This window comes from Melanotaenia boesemani, chromosome 11 (assembly GCF_017639745.1).
Source record: "Melanotaenia boesemani isolate fMelBoe1 chromosome 11, fMelBoe1.pri, whole genome shotgun sequence".
Classification (NCBI taxonomy): Eukaryota; Metazoa; Chordata; class Actinopteri; order Atheriniformes; family Melanotaeniidae; genus Melanotaenia; species Melanotaenia boesemani.
The window spans coordinates 20817355-20838882 of record NC_055692.1 but is presented as its reverse complement, the minus strand read 5'-3'; the positions used below and the strand labels follow the sequence as shown (position 1 = coordinate 20838882).

At 39.0% G+C, this 21528-nt stretch overlaps 1 protein-coding gene across 3 annotated transcripts in view; it reads left to right on the top strand.

Moving 5' to 3' along the window:
* The first annotated feature begins 12920 nt into the window (after positions 1-12920).
* The window catches only part of LOC121649494 (EGF-like repeat and discoidin I-like domain-containing protein 3), a 113082-nt gene continuing 104474 nt past the window's right edge, over positions 12921-21528 (top strand). For all 3 annotated transcript variants that reach the window (XM_042000364.1, XM_042000363.1, XM_042000361.1), the window contains exon 1: positions 12921-13284. In XM_042000364.1, the coding sequence (XP_041856298.1) occupies positions 13221-13284 (64 nt within the window). In that variant the 5' untranslated portion in view covers positions 12921-13220. The remainder of the gene's footprint in view (positions 13285-21528) is intronic.

Here is a 21528-nt window from a genome sequence, read left to right as displayed (position 1 = left end):
GGGTCCCCGTGGTCTAAATGAGGATAGATGTGTGCTGAGGAAGATTCATTGGTCTGCAGTCAGCCTCTTGACAAGCTATAGGAAGAACAAAGGCAAAAGGGACAGGGAGAGTTCACAGAAGGTCTTACTGTGGCCAGGATTTGCAGCTGCACTGCATTCAGCGTGTAACCTGCCAGTGAAGCTAAGGAGGTCAAGGAGCCTGCACTCAGTGTAGAGATGTACCAGTTTGCCTCAGTGCCAGTGACCAAGCTTCTCTGATCATCTTTGACGTATCGATTAAACTAATTCATAAATTCAAATGCAAACTCTTTCGTCAAATTATATCCTGAGTGAATAGCACTAAAAAAGAAAATCCATTTAACTGACTATGACGCATTCTTTTTCAAGTTTATGCAAATGTTGCACACAATGTCATCACTGAATTTATATGTTGTAACCAGTACTGTTCAGGACATTTTAATTCATAATATTCTCTAATAATATTTTTATTTCTTTTAAAAAATGCAACTTATTTCTCCAAACGTTGTGTAGCCAGACAGATGCTGGAGCCTAAGAGAGTGGGAGATACTGTGAGTGTTGGAATAGTGTGCAGCATCCCATTAACATGATAGCAGAGTTTTTTACGGCTGTTGCAGACGATTTATGTCTTGACCAAGTGCATAAAGGTATAGCTTTCTATCTATATTTAAACTTGATATCTTATATGATTCATGATGGAACCACTTTAAGGTCAGACTGATGTTGGATGAAGTCATCACCTTAAAGTCTGAGACGGGCCCCTTTACCTTCTCAGCTCAAATCTGTCTACAGTATGTAGAAAAATAAATTCTGTTATGAAATATACAATTTTAAAGGATAATATATGTTTTAAAATTATCATAGCCCTTGATATGATCAGTTATTTACCTCCTGAAATTTTAAAGGGAGAATAGCAGAAAATTGTCAGTTTTTAAATATATTGTAAAAATATGCTTTCTGTGTGAAATGTTGATTTCTTCACGCCCTAATTCACACCAAATGCAATATATACAGGGCAGGTTAGTTCCCACAGACCAGTGTAGTGTAGAAATTGCCAAATTGTAAGTGTCAGATTAATGTAAACTAACCCTGATTCATCAAATTCCAATCAGAGGTGGCTGAAATATCATAAATGGCACAGGAATCTGTGTGGCACCATACTAATTTTGAAAATGTCACAGCTCAGTGAGATACCTACAGCAGTAAAGTTTCATTAGTCCATTGTCACCACAGTCTTCATGGATGAATGTGAAATCCCAAGTCGGTCATTAAAGTTGATGTTTCAGTAAGATCATCAGACCCTGTTTCGACTCTTGATGTATTTTAAATGACTTTTCAACTGAAACTAGTGTAAGCTATAAAATTGCATGCAGTAGCTCTAATGTCATTCATGGAGTCATATAAACCAAGTTTAAGTGTGTACACTATTTGCCTCCGATAACCTTGACATCAGTGTTGATTGGAAGTTGTTAAAATGTTTTACTGACCATCACATGCAGGCAAATTTCACAAGAAAATGTGCAATATGTAGTTTTGTTTACATGTCCAAAATTATATTTGTCTTTTCAGTAAGAAAAGATGTACAGGTTGATGTTTGGCATCACATTAAAACAATGCAAGAATATGAAAGTGTGTAAACTCTAACCATGTATATTCTTTAATCTAAGTCATATATTTAGTAGCATTTAAATCTATCCACATATATGAATTTGTATCTATAACCATGTGCATATAAAACCCTTTAAAGTGTCTAAACTAGCAGAATGCAACATTTGAAAAATGATCTTATCCTAAAGTTCATTGGGTTGGAGCAATATATAAAAGGGATTGTAAATAAATAAATTAAAAAATAAATAAAAAGAGAATTTAGAAAAATTGTCTTTTGTGGACCATTTTAGTTAATGTATGTACTGCCATGATATCGTGTCATGCTTATTACTGTTTCTCCAATAACAGACAATATCACAGAAAACACAAAAATGGCTATTTTTGTGGCCATTTTTGTACACTGTATCATACAGCTCATAAAAAATATACTTATGACTGTTGTGTGGTTAATTTAATTAAGCAGCACTGTGTTTACATTATATTGTAGCCATTTCCTATTTACATTACAGAATATTTCAATGCATTTTTAAGTTATGTACATAAAAAGTAAAAAAGTTCAAGAAAATGTACTTAATTCTTAATACTTTAATTCATTAATGAGCATCTAAAGAGCATGAACAGTCGAGTGGAGGAACTGCATTAGTGAGGAGACAATACCCCAGACAGTTTAAGCCAGAGTCATACTTTTATGTTGCATTAGTACATAGCAAATAATGTACCATAGCTTACAAGATGGATCTATGTCACCGGGAGCATTTAAAACTGTGCAATGGTATGTCTGTAACACCCTCTGACTACCAAAATGTTATAGAAACCCTCCACTAACAAGGTTTCTATGGCATGTTCATTTGTTTACCACAAAATATAAAAAATAAAAATGAAGCAAAAAAATAAATAAATAAATAAAATAAATTAGTGGTTAGTTGATTTAACACCAATCTTCAATGTGCATGTACAACCCATGTTGTAACTGGACTTTTTTTCTCTTTCACAAAGATTTCTACTAGTGCAGAAGAGAAGGGAGATTTCAGAGGTGTGTGCAACAACTGAATTGATTTACGTTTATACAGGAAATGGCAGAGCTATTGAAAAGAGAAAAAGGTGTAAAGTTACACAGGAGCAATATAGGTTATTGAGCAAAGCCAGACACAATTATTCCCCATTAAAGGCTACTTTTTGTGTCACAGAAGTATTATCTTTGAGCAAATCAATACGCTGTAACTAAATGCCTTATTGAGGCAGTCCCAATTGCTGTCCTCTGATAAGCCGTGACATGCATTTAGGCTGCATATCTTTGAACATTCATGTCAGGTGTAGTATACGGCAAAGGCTTGATTTATGACTGCATTAAATCAATGCAAAGCCTATGATGTCCCCTAAGCAAATAACCTGTGCTGCTATCAGGATTTATACCTGTGCCTGGTGTGTTCTTTTAGAGGTGCTGCTAGTGCTGGTATGTTTTTTTTTCTTTCTTTCTTCCTTGCTTTCACCATGTAAAGACACTGTGGCAATTTACTTACAATTTCTTTCTCTCTCGCCTCACACACACACTATGCCAAACATTAATGAGCAGTCATATGAAAGACCTTAATCACTGCTTACACAGCTCACACAACTTAGCCACATTTGGCTTGAGGGAGGAAGCAGTTGAGACCTTCAGTAACGCTTGAAGATGCTCATCAGTCAGTTTGGACCTGTACTTTGATTTGTTAAAGTTCATGGAGGAAAAGAGCTTTTCACACAGATATGCGCTCCCAAAAAGACACATGAACATCTTGGAAAGCTCAGGGAAGGCTGGGTGAGCAATTCTCTCAGACTTGCTTGTCTGCTTTTCCACTCGTCTCATTAATATAAAAAGAAATTACACAAAACCACTCTATCCTCCTTATCTGTGAAGATTCTGACAGTTTTCAAGTCTTACATTTAGAATTTTTATCACTGTGTGTCCAGAAAAGCAGTTATTAATGGCACTATTTAAAAAATCTGAACTTGCCTCTATCTCAGCGAGACAGACTGATTTAGTTGTGTATAGGTGCCTTGTTATAGTGGTGAACAGAATCCACCAAAAACCACTTTATCCTCCAAACATGCTTCGTATGAAAGGTCAAAGGTGTTCATCCTCCTCTGTTTCAGCGTTATATACAGATATTTTTCATGTGTGTTTTGTTCCCTGTTTGCTAGATCTGAAGAGTTTTTTTGTGCTGCTATGCCGCCATTTTTTATGTGGTGTAGTCATGTGACTGCAGAGGGTTTATGAACAGGACTCTGAAGGCTAAAACTTCAACTTACAGGTCCAGTACACTCCCTTGAGGAGATAGCATTAAACTGTATCCTACAGGCTTGGTTTCTGATAGTCCGGAATCTAAAATAATAATCAGGTTATACTGCTTTTGACTGGACTATGGACCCCAGCTACATACAGCAGGACAGATAACAAGTGTGTGGTTGTCGTGATGATAGATTAGGAAATACAAACAAGCAAACAAACAATCTATTTTTGTCCACATACTGTTGCTGTTATTCAGGGTCTCTGTGTAAGATGCCAGTGTTGGTAAACATATGTTTATGTACAAAAATAATAGGGGGTCATAGTGTCGTGTGAACCTAAATTAAAAGGGTTACTCAAAGTAAAGTATTACATTTTACAGATATAGGATAGCTTTCACCTTTACCTCAACATCCACCCTTGACTCCTTTCTTTTCTTGTTACCAGTTTTGTTCTTTATACTGTCTGTCTGTCAAAAAATTTACTTCAAAATCATGCTGTTATTTTAGAAAGCACTGAATGAAAAATATAAAAGAAAGGACGGCGCTGAGTAAGTGCTCTGCCCGAAACGTCTGGGCCATAATAAAGTAAAATTGACTGATCAGAGTGCTGTCCATTTATATTGTCTGATGAATTAATATTGCATAATCTAACAAATGTATGCATTAGCAGAGTCGACAATTTTCTGCCAGCACTCCTTGCTGGCTCTTCCTGCAGATAAAGTGTTGCTTATGGCTGAGATGGTGTTGTTGAACTTGTATTATTTTTAAAGAATAATTGTCTGTTCCTCCATGGTAAAGTGGGCTGCTCTGCAAAGTTTCTCCATGTTTGTGATAATACATTTTATTTGTTGGCGCCTTTCTTGACGCTCAAGGTCACCTTACAGGATAAAACACAAGAGTAAAGCAAATCAATAAATACATTAATAAATTAACGGATACATAAAACAATAATAAAAGCAGTGTGAAATATTACAGTGAGTATGCCAGTTTAAACAGATGTGTTTTGAGTTTGGATTTGAACAGTTGTATTGAATCAGAGTTACGGAGGTCTGGGGGGAGGGAGTTACAGAGATGAGGAGCAGAGCAGCTGAAAGCTCTGCTCCCCATGGTAACAAGGCGGGCTGGGGGGACAATGAGGTGGATGGAGGAGGAGGATCTGAGGGAACGGACTGGTATGGAGACATGGAGGAGATCAGAAAGGTAGGGAGGAGCGAGGTGATGGATGGCCTTGTAAGTGAACAGAAGGATTTTGTAGTGGATGCGGTAGGTGACGGGGAGCCAGTGGAGCTGCTGCAGAACAGGGGTAATGTGATGGGTGGAGGCGGTTCTTGTGATGACCCTGGCTGCTGCATTCTGAACCAGTTGAAGTCTATGAAGAGTTTTTTGGGGAAGACTGAACAGAAGGGAGTTACAGTAGTCGAGACGGGAGGTGACAAGACTGTGAATGAGTATGGCGGTGGTGTGAGGGGTGAGGGAGGGGCGGAGGCGGTGTGATGTGAAAGACAGAGTGCTGTCGAGGAAGACATCCAGACTCTTTACCTGAGGGGAGGGGGAAATGGAAGAATCATCAATAGGAATGGAGGAACTGTCAGAGTAAAATTTCTGTTTTGTTGCTGTTCAGTTTAAGAAAATTTGAGGTGAACCAGGACTTAATCTCTTGAAGACAATCTGTGAGGGAAGATGGTGGGAGGGTAGAGTTAGGCTTGGTGGAGAGGTAGAGCTGGGTGTCATCCGCATAGCAATGAAAATGTATGTGGTGTTTTCTAAAAATATAACCGTGGGGGAGGAGGTAGATGAGGAACAGCAGGGGCCCAAGGACAGAGCCCTGGGGCACACCAGTGGTGACTGGGAATGACTGGGAGGTAAATGTTTTCAACTGGATGAACTGAGTGCGGCCAGAGAGGTATGATTTGAACCAGCTGAGGGGGGTGTGAGTGATGCCGATGGAGGAGAGTCTATCCAGAAGGATGGAGTGGGAAATGGTGTCAAAGGCCGCACTCAGATCAAGGAGGATGAGAATAGATAAGAGACCGGAGTGAGCTGCCAGGAGGAGGTCATTAGTGATTTTAAGTAATGCGGATTCGGTGCTGTGGAGTGGACGGAAACCAAATTGAAAATGCTCATACAGATTGTTGTGGGATAAATAGGCTTGGAGCTGAGAGGCAACTGCTTTTTCCAGGATTTTTGAAATAAATGGGAGATTGGAAATGGGACGGAGGTTGTTGAGATTGTTGGGATCCAAACCAGGTTTCTTAAGTGTAGGGGTGATGGCAGCTGTTTTTAACAGTGAGGGAACCAGTCCAGTGGTGAGGGAGGAGTGAATGATGTGGGTAATTAGAGGTGCCAGTGAGGACGCAGATGCTTTGACAAGGATGGTTGGGAGGGGGTCTAATCGACATGTGGATGATTTGGATTTTCTTATTAGTTCGGAAATGGCAGAGACGGGGGGAAGAGAGAAAGCAGAAAGGGAGAGGGAAGGAGGAAGAGAGGAAATTATTGGTGGTGGATTGTAGGAGATCTTTGGAACGAGCTGTTGATGAATATTCTGAATTTTGAAGGTGAAGAATGAAATCAAGCTGTTACAGAATGCAGAGGAGGCTATGTGTGGAGGAAGGGAGTCAGGTGGTTGGGTGATAGTTTTCAGAACAGAGAATAGGGCCTTGGTGTTGCCTTCATTGGAACTGATTAAATTTGCATAGTAGGTGGATTTGGCATGTTTACAGCAGTCCTTGTAGTGGGTCATATGGTTCTGATACATTTGTTGATGAACAGTTAAACCAGATTTCCTGAAGAGGCGTTCCAGCTGGCGTCCTTTGGCTTTGAGTTGTCTGAGGGCAGGGGTAAACCAGGGTGAAGAGCAAGTGAAGGTAACAGATCTGGTTTTCAGGGGGGCTAGGTTGTTGAGGAGATTCTGGAGGTTATTGTTATAATATGAAACAAGTTTGTCAGGGCTGGAGAGACTGTCAGGATGGGGTAGAGAGTTAATACCGGTTGAGAAAGTGTCCAGGTTAATGTCCTTAATATTGCGAAAAGATATATCACGAGATGGCTTGTTTTTTGAGAGAACCAGATTAACATCAAAAGAAATTAACATGTGATCAGAAAAGGGAAGTACATCAACTTTGCAACCTGTGGGAATTAGACCTGAGCAACAAATTAAATCAAAGAGTATGTCCTTTTGAATGAGTTGGAACGGTAATAAACTGTTGGAAGCCAAGACTGTTAAGACAAAATGTAAAATCCCTGGTGAGAGTATTATTTACATTATCCATATGTATATTGAAATCACCGAGAATTATTATATTGGGTGAGCGTAAGGAGAGCTCAGCCAAAAACATAGAAAATTCATTTGTGAACCCCTTATTAGGCTTAGGTGGACGGTAAACTGTTGCCACAATTGTGGGAACAGGGCCAGGTAGCACTGAGACCATAGACTCAAACGAGAGGGAGGCCGGGACAGAGACCGGCGAGATTCTCCACTTCTGGCAGGAGAACAGTGCAAGACCTCCTCCCCGGCCAGAGTCACATGGTTTGCAGTTGTAAACAAACCCAGGTTGGTTAGCTTCATTTAGGGAGACGAAGTCATTTGGCTGTTGCCAAGTTTCAGTCAAACATAAAAAATCCAACTCACGGTCAACGAGGAGATCCTGGACGAGATGGCCCTTGTCAGTTAGTGAGCGTATATTCAGGAGGCCGAAACTGACGGCTGTGTTGGAGATGGCAGTACGGTCAGCCGACCTAGCTAGGCTGGCTAACACACTGTAATCAGCGGTCCGGCCGGTATTCCGATGATGGCGTCTGGATGTGGACCAAATGGACTTTATCTGGTTGGAGTTGTACGAGTGGTAATTCCGGCGAGAACCTCGGTGGATGCATCTCCTCCTGGGAAAAACAGCGCGGTCCGGGTGGAGGTGAAGCACAGATGGCGACGGTCCAGCCTGCTGAAAAGGGAGTCGCAAGAGCTCTGCCTCTGAGTACTGGAGGATCCCGGTCACTGGTAGAACGATTGATGAATGGAGAACCCAGGCGAGGACAGACCAGAGGTAAATCCCACCAGAAGCGAGAATGAACCGCATGTCAGCTGCAGGTTGGCTCCAAAAGCCATTAATTAGGTTGAGCCCTCAGGACACAAAGCATCACTTTTTAGTTGCTTTATTGGACAGGCCGATCAACCACATGTAGCTTCTTTCTTCATTTTCTCTCCCTCCTACGTCATCAGGTTGTGAGGTAATACCAGAAATCAGGACATGACATCCTCCTTTTCCTTTGGGTTAGGGGTTAGGGTTTAACTCTAATTAAAGTTTACCCTTACATGTTTTCATTCTTATTTCCATCATCTTCTTGTCTTACTTTTTAACAATTTTCTTTCTAACTGCCTCACAACATGTATAACATTTTGTTATTATTTATTTTTTTTAATCCATATTTCTTTGGTTTTCCATATTTCATTAGAAAATTATAAAATCTCTCAGGTGTCTTTCTGGCCCTCTGGGATTTGGTTGCCATTTGGTTCTCTGGGCCCTGTGATGTTGGAGTGTAATTGTCAACATTTTCATTCACATCACTTTCCCCCTTTTCAAGTACAGCGTCATGTCCATAATGTCCTTTGGTTTCATTAGTCTCATATTTATTTTACACCCATTGTATTCCAGCAATATCAAGCATCTGTTGGTGATTCAAGTATGACTTGGTTTCCAATTTTGCTCACAACTTTATGTGGTGTTGCATTAAATGGTGTTTTAAACTCGTCCCCCTTGTCTTGTTGAACCAGTACTGTGTCTCCTATGTCCACTTTTGAACAGGTGTTCTGCAGGACTTTTGCCTGTAGTTGGATGTTCCATGCTATGATAAATAGTGACATAATTTCTCAATTCTCGTTCCCAAGCGAGTTCTTTAGCTTGTGCAGTCCTTATTCTCTTCATCAGTGATACATTTTGGCGTCCGACTTCTCCATTTGCTTGTGCCCATTTTGCCGTTGTTCTCTCATGTCTAATTCCATTAACTTCACAACATTCTCTGAACAAGTCAGACATATAGTCAATAGAGTCTGCGGTCATGGTCAGGTGTGTGTATGATCACATCATTGGAGATGTTCTCAACTCCTTCAATGTGCATTGGTGCCAGTGCATTGGTGATCTCATGTTGGTGTTGGTGTCACTGGCTGACGAGACTCCATGGATCAGTCATTTGTATCTGTAAACTTTGTTGTGCACTGCAAATGTTGTGATTTCTCTGGACTCTGGTGTTAGCTCCAGCTGATGGTAGCCCCACTTGTGATCTAATTTGCTGAAAATTGCAGAGCTGCTTAGTCCTTGGAGAATTTCATCCACTGCGGGAATAGGGTATCTTTCCCTGACTATTGCCTTGTTTGCTTTTCTCATATCCAAACACATTCTGATATCTTTGTTACATTTCTTTGGGAGTATCACTACAGGATTTATCCAAGGTGCAGTTCCCTCTACATGCTCAACAATGTTCATACCAATGAGTTCATTTATCTTTCTCTTGACTGCTTCCGTTAAATGGTAAGGTATGCATCTCAGTGACTGTGCAACTGGTCAATGTACAGACTAATCTGTTTAGTGTTTAGTTTTCCCACTCCTTTAAACACTTTCAAGTATTGTTCTTTAAGAGAGTACTTCAAGTCTCTGACAGGAGCCACATTTTCCCCCTATTTTCAGCACTCCTAACTTTACAGCAGTCTTTTTTCCCAGGAGTGGTTCACCATTACATTTCATCACAATAAACTCTGCCTCCTCAGTCCTATCACCAGTCTTGATTTCACATGTAAGTGTACCTTTAACAGATAGTGACTGTGTTAAAGAATATGCATACAAATTCCTCTGCTCCTTGGGTACATATGAATGACACATTACCTTTTTAGCTTTTCCCATACGTTTTCTCCCATAGCATTACTTGTTGCACCAGAATCAATTAACATGTGTAACTCAACTCCCCCCACAGCAAATGTAAGTTTCTGAGGAATATTATCTTTTTTTTTTTATACCCAGAATGCATAATCATCTTGTTCAACCACATTTACATTTTGCTTCTTATGTCCTTTTGCATGACATATTTTTGAAAAACAGTCCTTACCATTGCACTTGTGACATGTTTGTCCTCGTTCTGGGCATTTGGGATCCTTAACCATGTGATCAGATTAGCCACACCTACTGTCTGTTCATTTTATTCTCTTCTTTTATCTTTGTTTTTGATTTCAAGTATTTTCCCTTACAATATTTGCCATTGAAACCTGATTGACCATGTACTTGTCCCCTTCTGTCTTCTCCTCAGTCACGCTCATTGCTACCAACTGCTCCTCCACTCGTTCACATTGCGATGCACCTCCAATGCATGAGCCAACGTTAAACCTGGACCATCCTCTGGTAGCTTTCGCTGTACGTATTTAGAAATGCATTTTCTCAGGATAGCATTCCTTAATTTGGTTGTCTCTATCTCCTCAGAAGTCGCTTTTGGTACAACTTGTGGAAAGTTTGCCATGCATATGTTTCATTTACCTGGGGAACAAATTATGTGTTAAGTGCCGCCACTGCCACCGCATAGTCCTTCATCTCGCCCGTCTGTGGTAATGAAGAGAAAATGTCCTGCTCATCCTGTCCGTCTAAGTGCAGTAGATGGGTATGTCTCTGCTGCTTAACTGCATCAGTGGCATTGCCTGTCAAAATTTGTCCTTTCCCATCAACGTACAACTTGAAAGATGTTAACTACCAAGTCCATCTTGGTCGAAGTGTAGCTGACTCTATGTAGCAAATTAACGGTAGTATGCTTGACTTTTCCATGACAGCTCAAATGTTTTGCTAACTTGCCATGGTGCCGCCAGTTTTCTCTTTTTTCTTTATGAAGCATAACTCATGGTCCTCGTCTTCCTCATTGCCATTGTTGTGTGCCAACCTTTGTATTTAATTAGGTTAATCGCTGAATTAAACCAGGGCACAAAGCATCACCTTTTTGTTGCTTTATTGAACAGGCCAATCAACCACATGTATCCCTCAGAGCCTTAGCTTCTTTCTCTAGTTTTCTCTCCCTCAAACATCATCACATAGGCACGTAACACCAGATAAAAACACCAGATAACCAGATGACAATAACCAGCTTAATAGTAACATTTATCAGGATTGCAAATGTCTGGGTGAGTCGACCCAGGTAATGGAGATATGTCCCAGGTATGTAAGACTTTGTAGTACCTCTCAGGTCAACAGGGTCAGGTCTACTTTCTATTCCCAGAGTCAGTACTAAACATGACGGGCGGTGCGGCTCACTGGATAGAGTGGTTGTCTTATAGCCTGATGGTTGCCGGTTTTATCCTTGGCCTGTCGAACTCATGTCGAGGTGTCCCGGAGTGGGGCATTGAGCCCTAAATTGCTCCTGATGGGTCGTGGTTGAGCGCCTTGTATGGCAGTATAAAGGTTAAAACCTATTCTATTTGCTATAACTACTATTTCTCACATTTTAACTTTGTCTATTTCAGCTTTTTCTGTGTAATACTTCCTCTAAGCCCTGCTGTAATGCTTTTAATGTTTTATGTAAAGCACTTTGTATTGTTTTGTACATGAAATGGGCTAAACAAATAAACTTGCCTTGCCTGGCAAGGTCACTTTGTGTCACTTTGTTTAGGCAGTAATGTATAAATAATTCCACAAATGTTAAAGTAAGCATCAGCCATTGGATACATCAGGGAATAGCGTTAAAGGGAAATCTGCCAGAACAAATTATTTGATTCACTCATCACCAATAACTGGCCAGTAAGTTCTAATTTATACCTATTATGAATTTTCTTGTTTTCTCAAGATAACAAAAACTGTTGTTTTTTGTAGTAACAGGATACTTTATCTCATTATCACAAAAAAAATATTTGTTTTCTCAATAACAGATGATAATGATGTGCTCAAAAGTAAGTGTGTGACATCTGATTTCATTGTCCAAAACAGACCCCATGACAGCTGATGGGAGGGGCTATAGTCATATGTGTAATTCTGTAAATATGTGATTAGTAAAACTTAACAGTCCGACACATTGCAATTTCAGCCTTTGTCAGACTTGATAGAAGTAAAATTCAACTTATTGATCAGTGATGGATGTTGCTCTATCTGACATCCGCTTGTGTCCATTGCTAGAAACCACCACTGCTCCCAGTAGACCACATGCTCAATAAAATGAATAAAATAAAATTAATAAAATGCAAGTTCTATCCGTGCTGGGTTCTCTCATGGCTTCCTTCCGATGTTCAAAGACATGCAGGTTAGGCTGATTTGGGCCTAGAAATTCTCCCAGGAGTAAGTGCAAGTGTGGATTGAATGTTTTTCTCTCTGTTTTGGTTCTGTGATGTACCAGGAACAGATCCACCCGCCTTACATCTCTGCATTTGAATAATCCATTATCTTAAGAAAATAAAGTTTGTTTTCTCAAGATAAGATAAATTGTCCCATAATCAAGAGTGTAAAAACAAAACAAACAAACAAAAAAACAAAAACAGAAACAAAATAAACCTGCAATCCTGGCTGTTTTTGGCTTCCATAAAATAACTTCACAATTAAAAAAAACAAACAAACAAACAAACAAAAAAAAAAAATTGAAAGAGAAATTGTTGCTTTCTTTTTGGCAGATTCCAGTATTAACTTAAAAAAAGATGAACAACACATGATGTTTTATGATGTAAATGGCAAAACCACATGTCAAAGAGTTAATTTTCAACTATATGTTGTTGAATGTTGAGGACAGAAAAATACAACTTGAAACTTTGAAATTAGACCCTTTTTTCCATTTGGAGAAAAACAAAAAAAGTTATGACACCACCCAAGAAATATTGATCAATCTTGGGTCTGCAATTAATTAAACTGAAAATATATTTAACCAGCGCTCGTTAAAAGTTGTTGCAACACAACGCGTTCACAACGTATTTAGAAATAATAGCAAAAATATTATTTTATTTTTGTAACAACAGACAGGAAGTAGTTACTGTTGTAGCTCCGGGAGGTTTGACGGTAGATGTCCAGAAGCACTGAGCGCGCACGTCGCTCTCTCCACTACATCGCACCACTGCGGTAGGATCGGGAAGGCATCAGCAGAGGAGTAGACGGCAGGTACAGTTCACTTGTTCCTGCACGACGAAATCGAAAAGGCAACTGTGTCTGCCTCCCGACTTCATCACTTAGGAGGTACTTTACCTGAGAGGACATACAGCAGCATCTCACAGGGCAATCCTACAGCCTGGCGAGAGCGGAGGAAGGAGAACTTTTGTCCGTGTGATTGTTTTTTCTAACCACATTCTTGTAACCTTGGAAGTCACACCTGACTGTTGTTCGAGGATGGGGCCGCTACTCTTCTTAATCATGGTGGGTTTGAGTGCCGCTGTCCCACAGCATGTGAAAGGTGAGTAAAATAGTCTCTCACTATTTTAGTCATAACAATTTTACTCCAGTAGCGCGAGAATAGTACACAACGATCAGTGGCTGTCGGGACATCTCCACGTATTATCCTACTGAGAGGGATGAAAGTGGATATTTAAAATATAAAATCTGACATGAATCCACTCGCAAAATATTAACGTATTGTGAGTCTATTGTTTACAGGAGATGAGCAGCTTAAGCACGCTTTGACAGTAGATGTGCGTTCACGACTCAGTTAATGCGTTTACTTGTGTTTATCGGACACTTGTTTGAATCGATCAAACGGATTATTGTTATAATTATTACTATTTGCTCATGCGTAAATTTCTCTTTGATTTTGCCCTCGTATTATGTGCGCACAGTTAATATAAATGTAGGTATTTCTGCGCGCCCTCACAGTCTTCATCATCAGCTGCATGCTTCACTTCTCTGTGATGATTCCCCAGGATAATAAATTGAGCCTCAGGGTTTAACGCCCTAGACCAATACAGACAGGACGTCATTTCTTCTTTAACAAACTAAATAAAGAGGAAAAAGATAAATGGAAAGATTTCTTGCACGTGGGGCATAGACGTACCCAGATGCTATCTCGAAGAAGAGGAGACAGAGAGCCTCCTGTTGTAGATGTGCCGTTATTGACTAGGATGACATCACAGAAAGGTCAATTAGACATTACAAGTCCAATTTAGAGTCTTACCATTAACTGTCAGATTGCCTTATGTAGAGAGGGAATTCTTGAAAGCTTATAGATTGACCTGCACACCTGGATCAGCATTTAAATCATTGCACACCCCCCTCCTTTGCCCTTATGTCTCTGGGTGATAGGAATGTTGAAGCTTTTGCCTGCTGTATTTTGTCCACGAACAGCACAGAACAGTACCTGTGGGATTTTTCTGTGAAGAAAACAGCATATAGAAGCCCTAATGGAAGTGGGTCATGCCATCCTCCTTGTCTCTATCCATTTAACTACATGCTTGCCTCAGGAGTCACACATGTCAGACAGACCTCAGTCTACACAAGGAGTGTGCCTGGAGCAGAGTTTCTAAGGTTCCCTAAGCCACAGTGTCAACTCAGAGTCAGCCGTTAGAAGACATAATACTCCCTGGTAGGCTGGAGTAATGAATGTGGCGGAGAAGCAGGAGCCATGGTGCTGTGGGTCGACTTGTTTCAAGGCTCAGCGAGTTAAAAATACACCCCAATGGTTGCTCAATTAATCACATCCCAGTTAAATTTATGGCATTATAAAGGGATTTTTGTCCATCTGTTTCCAAGCTAACTACAAGTGCATCCTAATCCTCAGTAAGGAGGTGGCGCATGATTGGTCATAAACATTAGACTGACCAGGTCCCACAGCGTTCAGACTGTACGTCAAAAAAACAACCTGTATTGTTATCATTAAAGATCTTTTTTTTGTTCTTCTGAAGAAGCATTCTGTCTAGCTTTTACCATTACTCAAAGTTAGCAGGCGTCTTCAACGATGGCTGGGAACAAACACTATTGGGGATGTCACAGAGTGCCACTGAAACAAATTGATGTAGTAGAAACATTCACCTTCAGGTAAAACAGACTGCATTGTTCCAAGTCAGCGTGCAATACATCACGGCCTCTGGTTGGTTGCTGGTGCTGACTCTCACACATTGTTTGGGATTCTGCCTGTCATGCCTGGACAAAGCACATGATTGCACCCACTGTATGGAAATGTAAGATGCTTTTGTGTCTAAACAGAGAGGCGGTTTTAATGAATTTGATGCATCTTAATTTCAGTTCCACTCTTATTATAATGGCTGCACAATTAAAGCCTTTTAGGCAAATGGACAGCCATCTGGAGTGACTGTGTGATTATTTGCTATTGGCCAATCATGATTAGTGCTTAGATTGGTGATTGCTGTTCGTTTTGAGCAAGGACTGTATGTAACAGAGTCTAAGGACTTTTGTGAAACACAATCTGCTTATGTAGAAGTGTTTTAATTTATGGAATATTTGTGAATTTCAGTTGGCTTAATTATTTGTTCTGCATGCAGTTTTGTGAACAAAAAAACAGAAGGCTGCTTCATTTGGCTGTAGGAAGGATGTCTGGTACATTTGGGTTAAAATAGATCTTGGTAGAAATGATGATATTAAACTGCAAATTTGTACTTTATTTGATTTTTTTTTTTTTTTTTTTACATTTGAGAACAAACTACAAGATTACATTGATTGCATGTTTAACTTTAACTGACCTTAAATTAAATTATTCAAATGAATATGTTGCCTCCTGCAGAGAGGCAAAGATTTTGTTTGAAAGCTTATTAATAGGAGATGCATGTAGATGACAGCAATTTATCTAAAAGCTCATTACATTTACTGGCCACTGAAGGTTATGGCTGATGTACGGGTGACTTTTAATAACCATGACTTGTGACCTGCCTCCCCGGTGCCCTTCACTCTGGTTTTAAATGGCACAATCTTCAATCAGTGAGGAGAGGTCAGACCTCTGTCAGATAGCCAGCCATGATAACCAAAGGACTCAAAGTGACTCAGTGAACAACACTTTATGCATAAGGAAACTCATCATGTGATGTAGTGATGCTGCCTAATGCCATTTTTTCTTTTCTTTTCTTTTTTTTGGAACTTAATCCATTGTTTCATTGTCAGTACAGATGTCCCCTAATCCTCTTAATTTTTGAGGGAGAGGTTATTTTTCTTTTACGGTGACAACTTAATGGATAAAGTGCCATTTATATTGTGCTGTTGTCAGACTGCTGTTGTCCTTCCTGCATTTCATGCCTGACTTATTGGGAGGGCACCAGAGGAACAGTTATAGGGACTGCAAGGACACACGCAGAGGAAGCTCTCACCAAGATCTTTATTAAAGTCATGAGATGAGAATGGCAGCACAGGCATAGAATATGTTCTGTAAACCAACACAGACCCATGCAATCTTTTGGACTGACACAAAATGAGTGTGCCATTGTTGTTTTACTGTCTTTATATCTGATTTTCTTCTATGAAAAAAAAATCATTTTAATGAAGTGCCTTACTAAAAAACAGTAGCTAGTGGCATACTGTGCTTCAGGCCCAGTTCTAGATTCTCAAGGAGACTTCAGGCTTATCAACTCTGCCTTTGTACATCAGAGAGTGAGATGGAAAAGTATTTCAACACCTCACACAGACAAAAGACCAACACAAAGACAGATCAGAGGTAAAAATAGCCTCTCTTCCCACACAACACTGCTTGCTTTTTTTTCACCCCTTAATCCTTCAAATCAATGTCTTCTCCTGTTCACCAAACTCTGGAAACATTGATTCTGAATGTTTGCAGACATGTTAAAAGTCTTATCATTTACCGAAAGCAGCATGCAACATTATAATTACCAGCCTAAGTAGAGATTTTCCTGCATTTAATAAGGATTCTGTCACATTTCAGACTCTGCCAGGAAAAAAATAATGCTGCTGAAAATAGTAAAAAAGATTATGGGAATGTTTCGTTTTTAGTGTCAGTTAATGTTTTGTGCACATTAGTTTTTTTTGGCTAAGAACATGAAGCAGGACTATCATCTTATAGTTTAAGCTTTAATAAGACCACACACTGGTGTTTGGTAATCCCACTGGGCCATGACTTTTGAATAAAGCTTCACAAAATGTGTGTGGCAAAAAGTAGTAGATAATAAAGTTTTATGAGGTGTGTCTACTTTTGAATTGGTGCTTGCATGTTTGGATTGTTTTTATGGATTTTCTTGGCAAAATGATCATGTGAAAAAGCATACATTCACAAAGAACACATATAATCTGAAAAGGCTTATGTATGTTTATAGTAAAATTAGCTTTTTTTATTTTCAGCAGCTGTCAGAATGTCAAAAGACACAGATGAGTCGAGTACAGTCGAGTTTGGTTCTGAAATATTTGAACACTGGCAAAGTAGTTGTTGGACAGATGAAACTAAGGACAGCTTGGGCTAAAATGATGGAACAAAAATGTTAGAATGTTGTATGATTCATTCAAGTCATGCACCATCATCTAAAAGATATGTGCAGGCAAAGTGTTGACATGCAGTTTCACAAGTCTCTGGATCACTTGTAAGGATGCACTGTTGACAGTTTTCCAGACCGATTCCAATTTTTTATTTACTTTAAGCCTGACCTGTCAGTTCTGATTATGTCTATGTCAGTTTTCTTATAAACACTACAAGTAAGTACATTAAAAAAGAACTATGGGCAAATGTTTGCAGTACAATGGAAATCCAGCTGAATCACATGCATATATTTGGCCACAGAGATCTACTTCCAATTAATTTTTTTATTCATCATTGATACTAATGAAAAATAATCTGTCTTTTTGGTTTAATTTGAGCTGATTTGCCTTTTTTACTTTTTTTTTTTTGTCAAATTGATCATGTTCAGCAGTGTTTGCTATTTTAAGACTTCGACTAAGGTTGTTGTCTAGTTTATTTTTGCTTTCCAGATGTTGGAAATTATGAGCTTTGGGTCTACTTGGCTTAGAATGAAAAAGTTTCCAAACCAAGTGTCCATCCCCAGCAAAAAACAAAACAAACAAACCAAAGCTGATCAAGCTGAAAATTGTCTGACTCAAACCACCAGCCAAGCGCTCAGTACTTCCCTAATCACTAGTGTTTATTGGTGATGTGACAGAGGAAGCTGGATGAATTCTGAGGATTACTGGGATACCCTGTCTGCTTAGAGTCAGCTAAATTCCGCAAATTTGATTAGGCAGTGCTTGGCACAGGTGGACAAAGACCAAAAACATATTGTAGAAGCAGCACAGAAATACCTAAAGGGTAAAGCATCAGTCTTCAGATCACAAGCAGATCAAGTTACCTTTCATCTGCTGGAGACAAAACTACAAGCAATTTATCTATATAAAGTGAAACAAAACAAAACAAAACAAAACAAAACTCTAGTTTATGATTAATTTACTTTATTCAAGCATATTTGATCCCATCTTCCAGTTATGTTGTAAATACTAGTTGCCTACAGTCTTGAACTTCTTTACTCTGGTGTTGTGTTTTGTCACATTAATAACAAATGTCAGAAAGGTGAAATACTTGTTGAAATGTTGAACAGTGGGTTTTTCTTCACTGTATCGGTGATACTGAGTTACCTGAAAACATCCCTGTTGTGTACTGCATGTTGAATTTCCTTTGTGTAAAAAAAAACAAAAAAAAAACAAACATTTAAAGCCGGACATGATTAGCAATATTCTTACAAGCTCATTCATACATGTATAAAAAGATCATGATGATAAATAAAAGAGGCACTTCTTTTTTCTCCATCCAACTGCAGCACATTACTGATTCCCAGTAGGAAAACTGGGCTGCTGGGTAATTACACTGTGGAAGTTAACTGGAACAGCAAATAATGAAATGTGGGCCTTTACCTTTTACATAAAAGCAAATGAGGCACATACATGACAGGTGTCTGGAATGGGGAAATGGAGAAATTAGTTTTTCTATGATTGCATGCATGTAGGAAGCGAGTTGAGTTGCTGGACTGCAAAGTGCTGTAACAAGCGTAAGGGTGGATCTCCCCCACATTCCTTATGTGAGCCAAGCACAATTTTTACTTTGCAGTGGGCGTGACTATTCAGCACTCTGAACCCGTCCAATTTGTCAAGGAGGTGTCAGGCCAGGATCAGCCTTTCTTTATCGGTCCTAGTCATGAGTGAAAGAGTCCATCTTTCCACAGCAGATCAATAAGCAGAATAAATGATTTTGGATTAAGTGCAGAAGTGAAGCAGCCTCTAAGTCTTAGGAGGTGTGAGAAGTTGCGTTCGCTGACTTAAACTCTGAAAAAGTAAAATCGAAACTACAATCTTATTTTTTTTCAGCCTTTATGCTCAGATATGGATAAATGAATAACGCAAAGACTGTAAAATGTTGTTTGTGCTGAAGGCCAACTCCTTTTGCACATAAAACATTGTAATGTATGAGTGTAAGTCTATAATTTTCTTTTCCATTTCTCAGATATTCTTTTACCAATAGTTATTTCAGTTTTGAAACATTTTCAGGCTTGTTTATTTTATTTGATCAAGTCTCCTTTAAGTTCATATTGTAAGGAAAGTCTGAAAGGGATTTTTGAATTAAAGCCAACACTAACAACATGTGTGCTAGTTTCATTACAAGCATGCTTTAGCAGTTCAAGCTTTGATCAGTTTTAAATCAGGCTCAGATAAAGTAATATAAAGAAGAAAAAACAATGAGTTTTGCTTCGGACCGATAATGTCTCTCCAGCAGGTTAAGCACTTTCTTGAGAAACCAAATGTACTTAATTGAGATCAGTTGACTTTGGTTTTTATGGCCAACAAGCCTGAAAGAGATTCGAGACTCAGTCTGATATGCATAGTTGATGGTATGCATAGCTAATGCTCTTAATCTAGAACATAATGCAAATCTTATGTTTCATCATATCTGTCATTTCCTTCCCGCTCATATCGCATGTGGTAGATTCAAGCCTTATTTGAGGGCTTGTTTGTGTATTTCACGTTATTCCAAGACTCATAAGGTGCGGTTTAAAATATTACAACTTGTGCATTTTTAGGAGTGTGTGTGTGGGTGTGTGTGTGTATGTGCATATGCATAGGCACAGAGATGTGAGGTTCTATAGTTTGGAGAGGTAACCCAAAAATGTCATTCCACAAACTCTAGGCAACAGTTTTGCTTCTTTTGCACAATGTGGCTGAACATCTTTACATCACTCACTTTCCAAAACACATAGACAACAAAAACACCCTTTGATTTTTCATGCAAGACAGCTTGCATTTGCACGGAATTCTGCTGAATGCCTACAAGTGTTGAAAGTATCATCTAGATGTTGTCAGCCTGTACATATGGTTAAAGTCAAATAGCAAAAAAACTTTCCTGGACCGTTTTCAGAACGCTGTTTTAGGTAATGGCCTGTCCATTGAGAAATGAAGTGCAATTTTTAAAGAAATATCTTTAGCCCAGATGTTTTAGATTACCCGTGGGATGTTTAGTACCAGACAGGAGAATAGAGGGAAAGAAAGACAGCTATTAGGGCCTGGATTCAAAGCCCCTTTAATGTGAAGTTCAATGGACAGAAACATCTCACCTTCAAACTTCAAAGTGGAGCCATTAGTAAACGGAAAAAGGGTCATCTTCCTCACTGTGTAATTGCTGCCCATTGCCTTCTACAAAAAGGGCAAGGGTTGCAACAAGTTGCATCATGAATTGGGATTAGTAAGTTACAGCTCTGACTAAAAGTTTTGGCTATGTAGTGGGAATTATAGGCTTAATTTCCTGTAATTTGCATTGAAAAAAAAATGGTTTGACAAAATGACAGTAATTTTTTTGTTTAATTAGATCCCCTTTAATATACTGCCATCACTAAAACAGAAATCTAACAAAGATACATGTGAAAAAAGTAGTTTATATTAACTTTAACTTACAATGTGAGACACACACAATCAAGTTCCCTTGAATCAGTGGAGTTGAGTTTTAAAAGATTTCTGTAAGACAAGGGATGACAAAGCACAGGAAAAAAATGAAGGACAAAGTTAATTCCAACACACTGTCTACTGGCAGGGATTTTGTTAGAAATGGACAGTATTCAGTTCATATCCATCCATCCATCCATCCATCCATCCATCCATCCATCCATCCATCCAGCCATTAATAAGAAGGAGGAATAAATCAGTCCCATCATGTACAATAAAACTTGAACATTGTGAGATGGCTAACATAACTAAAGATAGACCCAAATTCACAGAGTGAATCAATTATTCTTGCCACTTTTTTATGCTATAATAAAGGTTGCTCTAAAAATAACTGCCGTGTGCAGGATGTGCCATCCACTGCAGAGATACAGCCACGTTTTTGCCATTAGCTATTTTAAGGGTATTCACCTTTGGGGGAAAAAAAGAAAAAAAGGGACAACTACTATGGACGATCTATAAACAATAATGACTATGTTGATTCTTATTTGAAAATTTTGTTTTCATAATACACACCTAATAATCCCCCTAACATATTTCAAGATGTTAAAATCTTAATGTCTTAATATCTCTATTTTGCGTCAGTCTTTCTGTACTTTACTTCTCTGTAGTATTCACCACGGTTTGAGACACATTAAATATTTACCACTGTGATCTTTCTAACCCTAGTCATCTTAGTTAGGTGTGCTTTAACACAGATGCAGACAGTATATGGTGAAAGCTGTGTCTCTTGTATATAATCAAGTTGTTTGGAGTCTGAAAATAAAATAGAAGCTACATA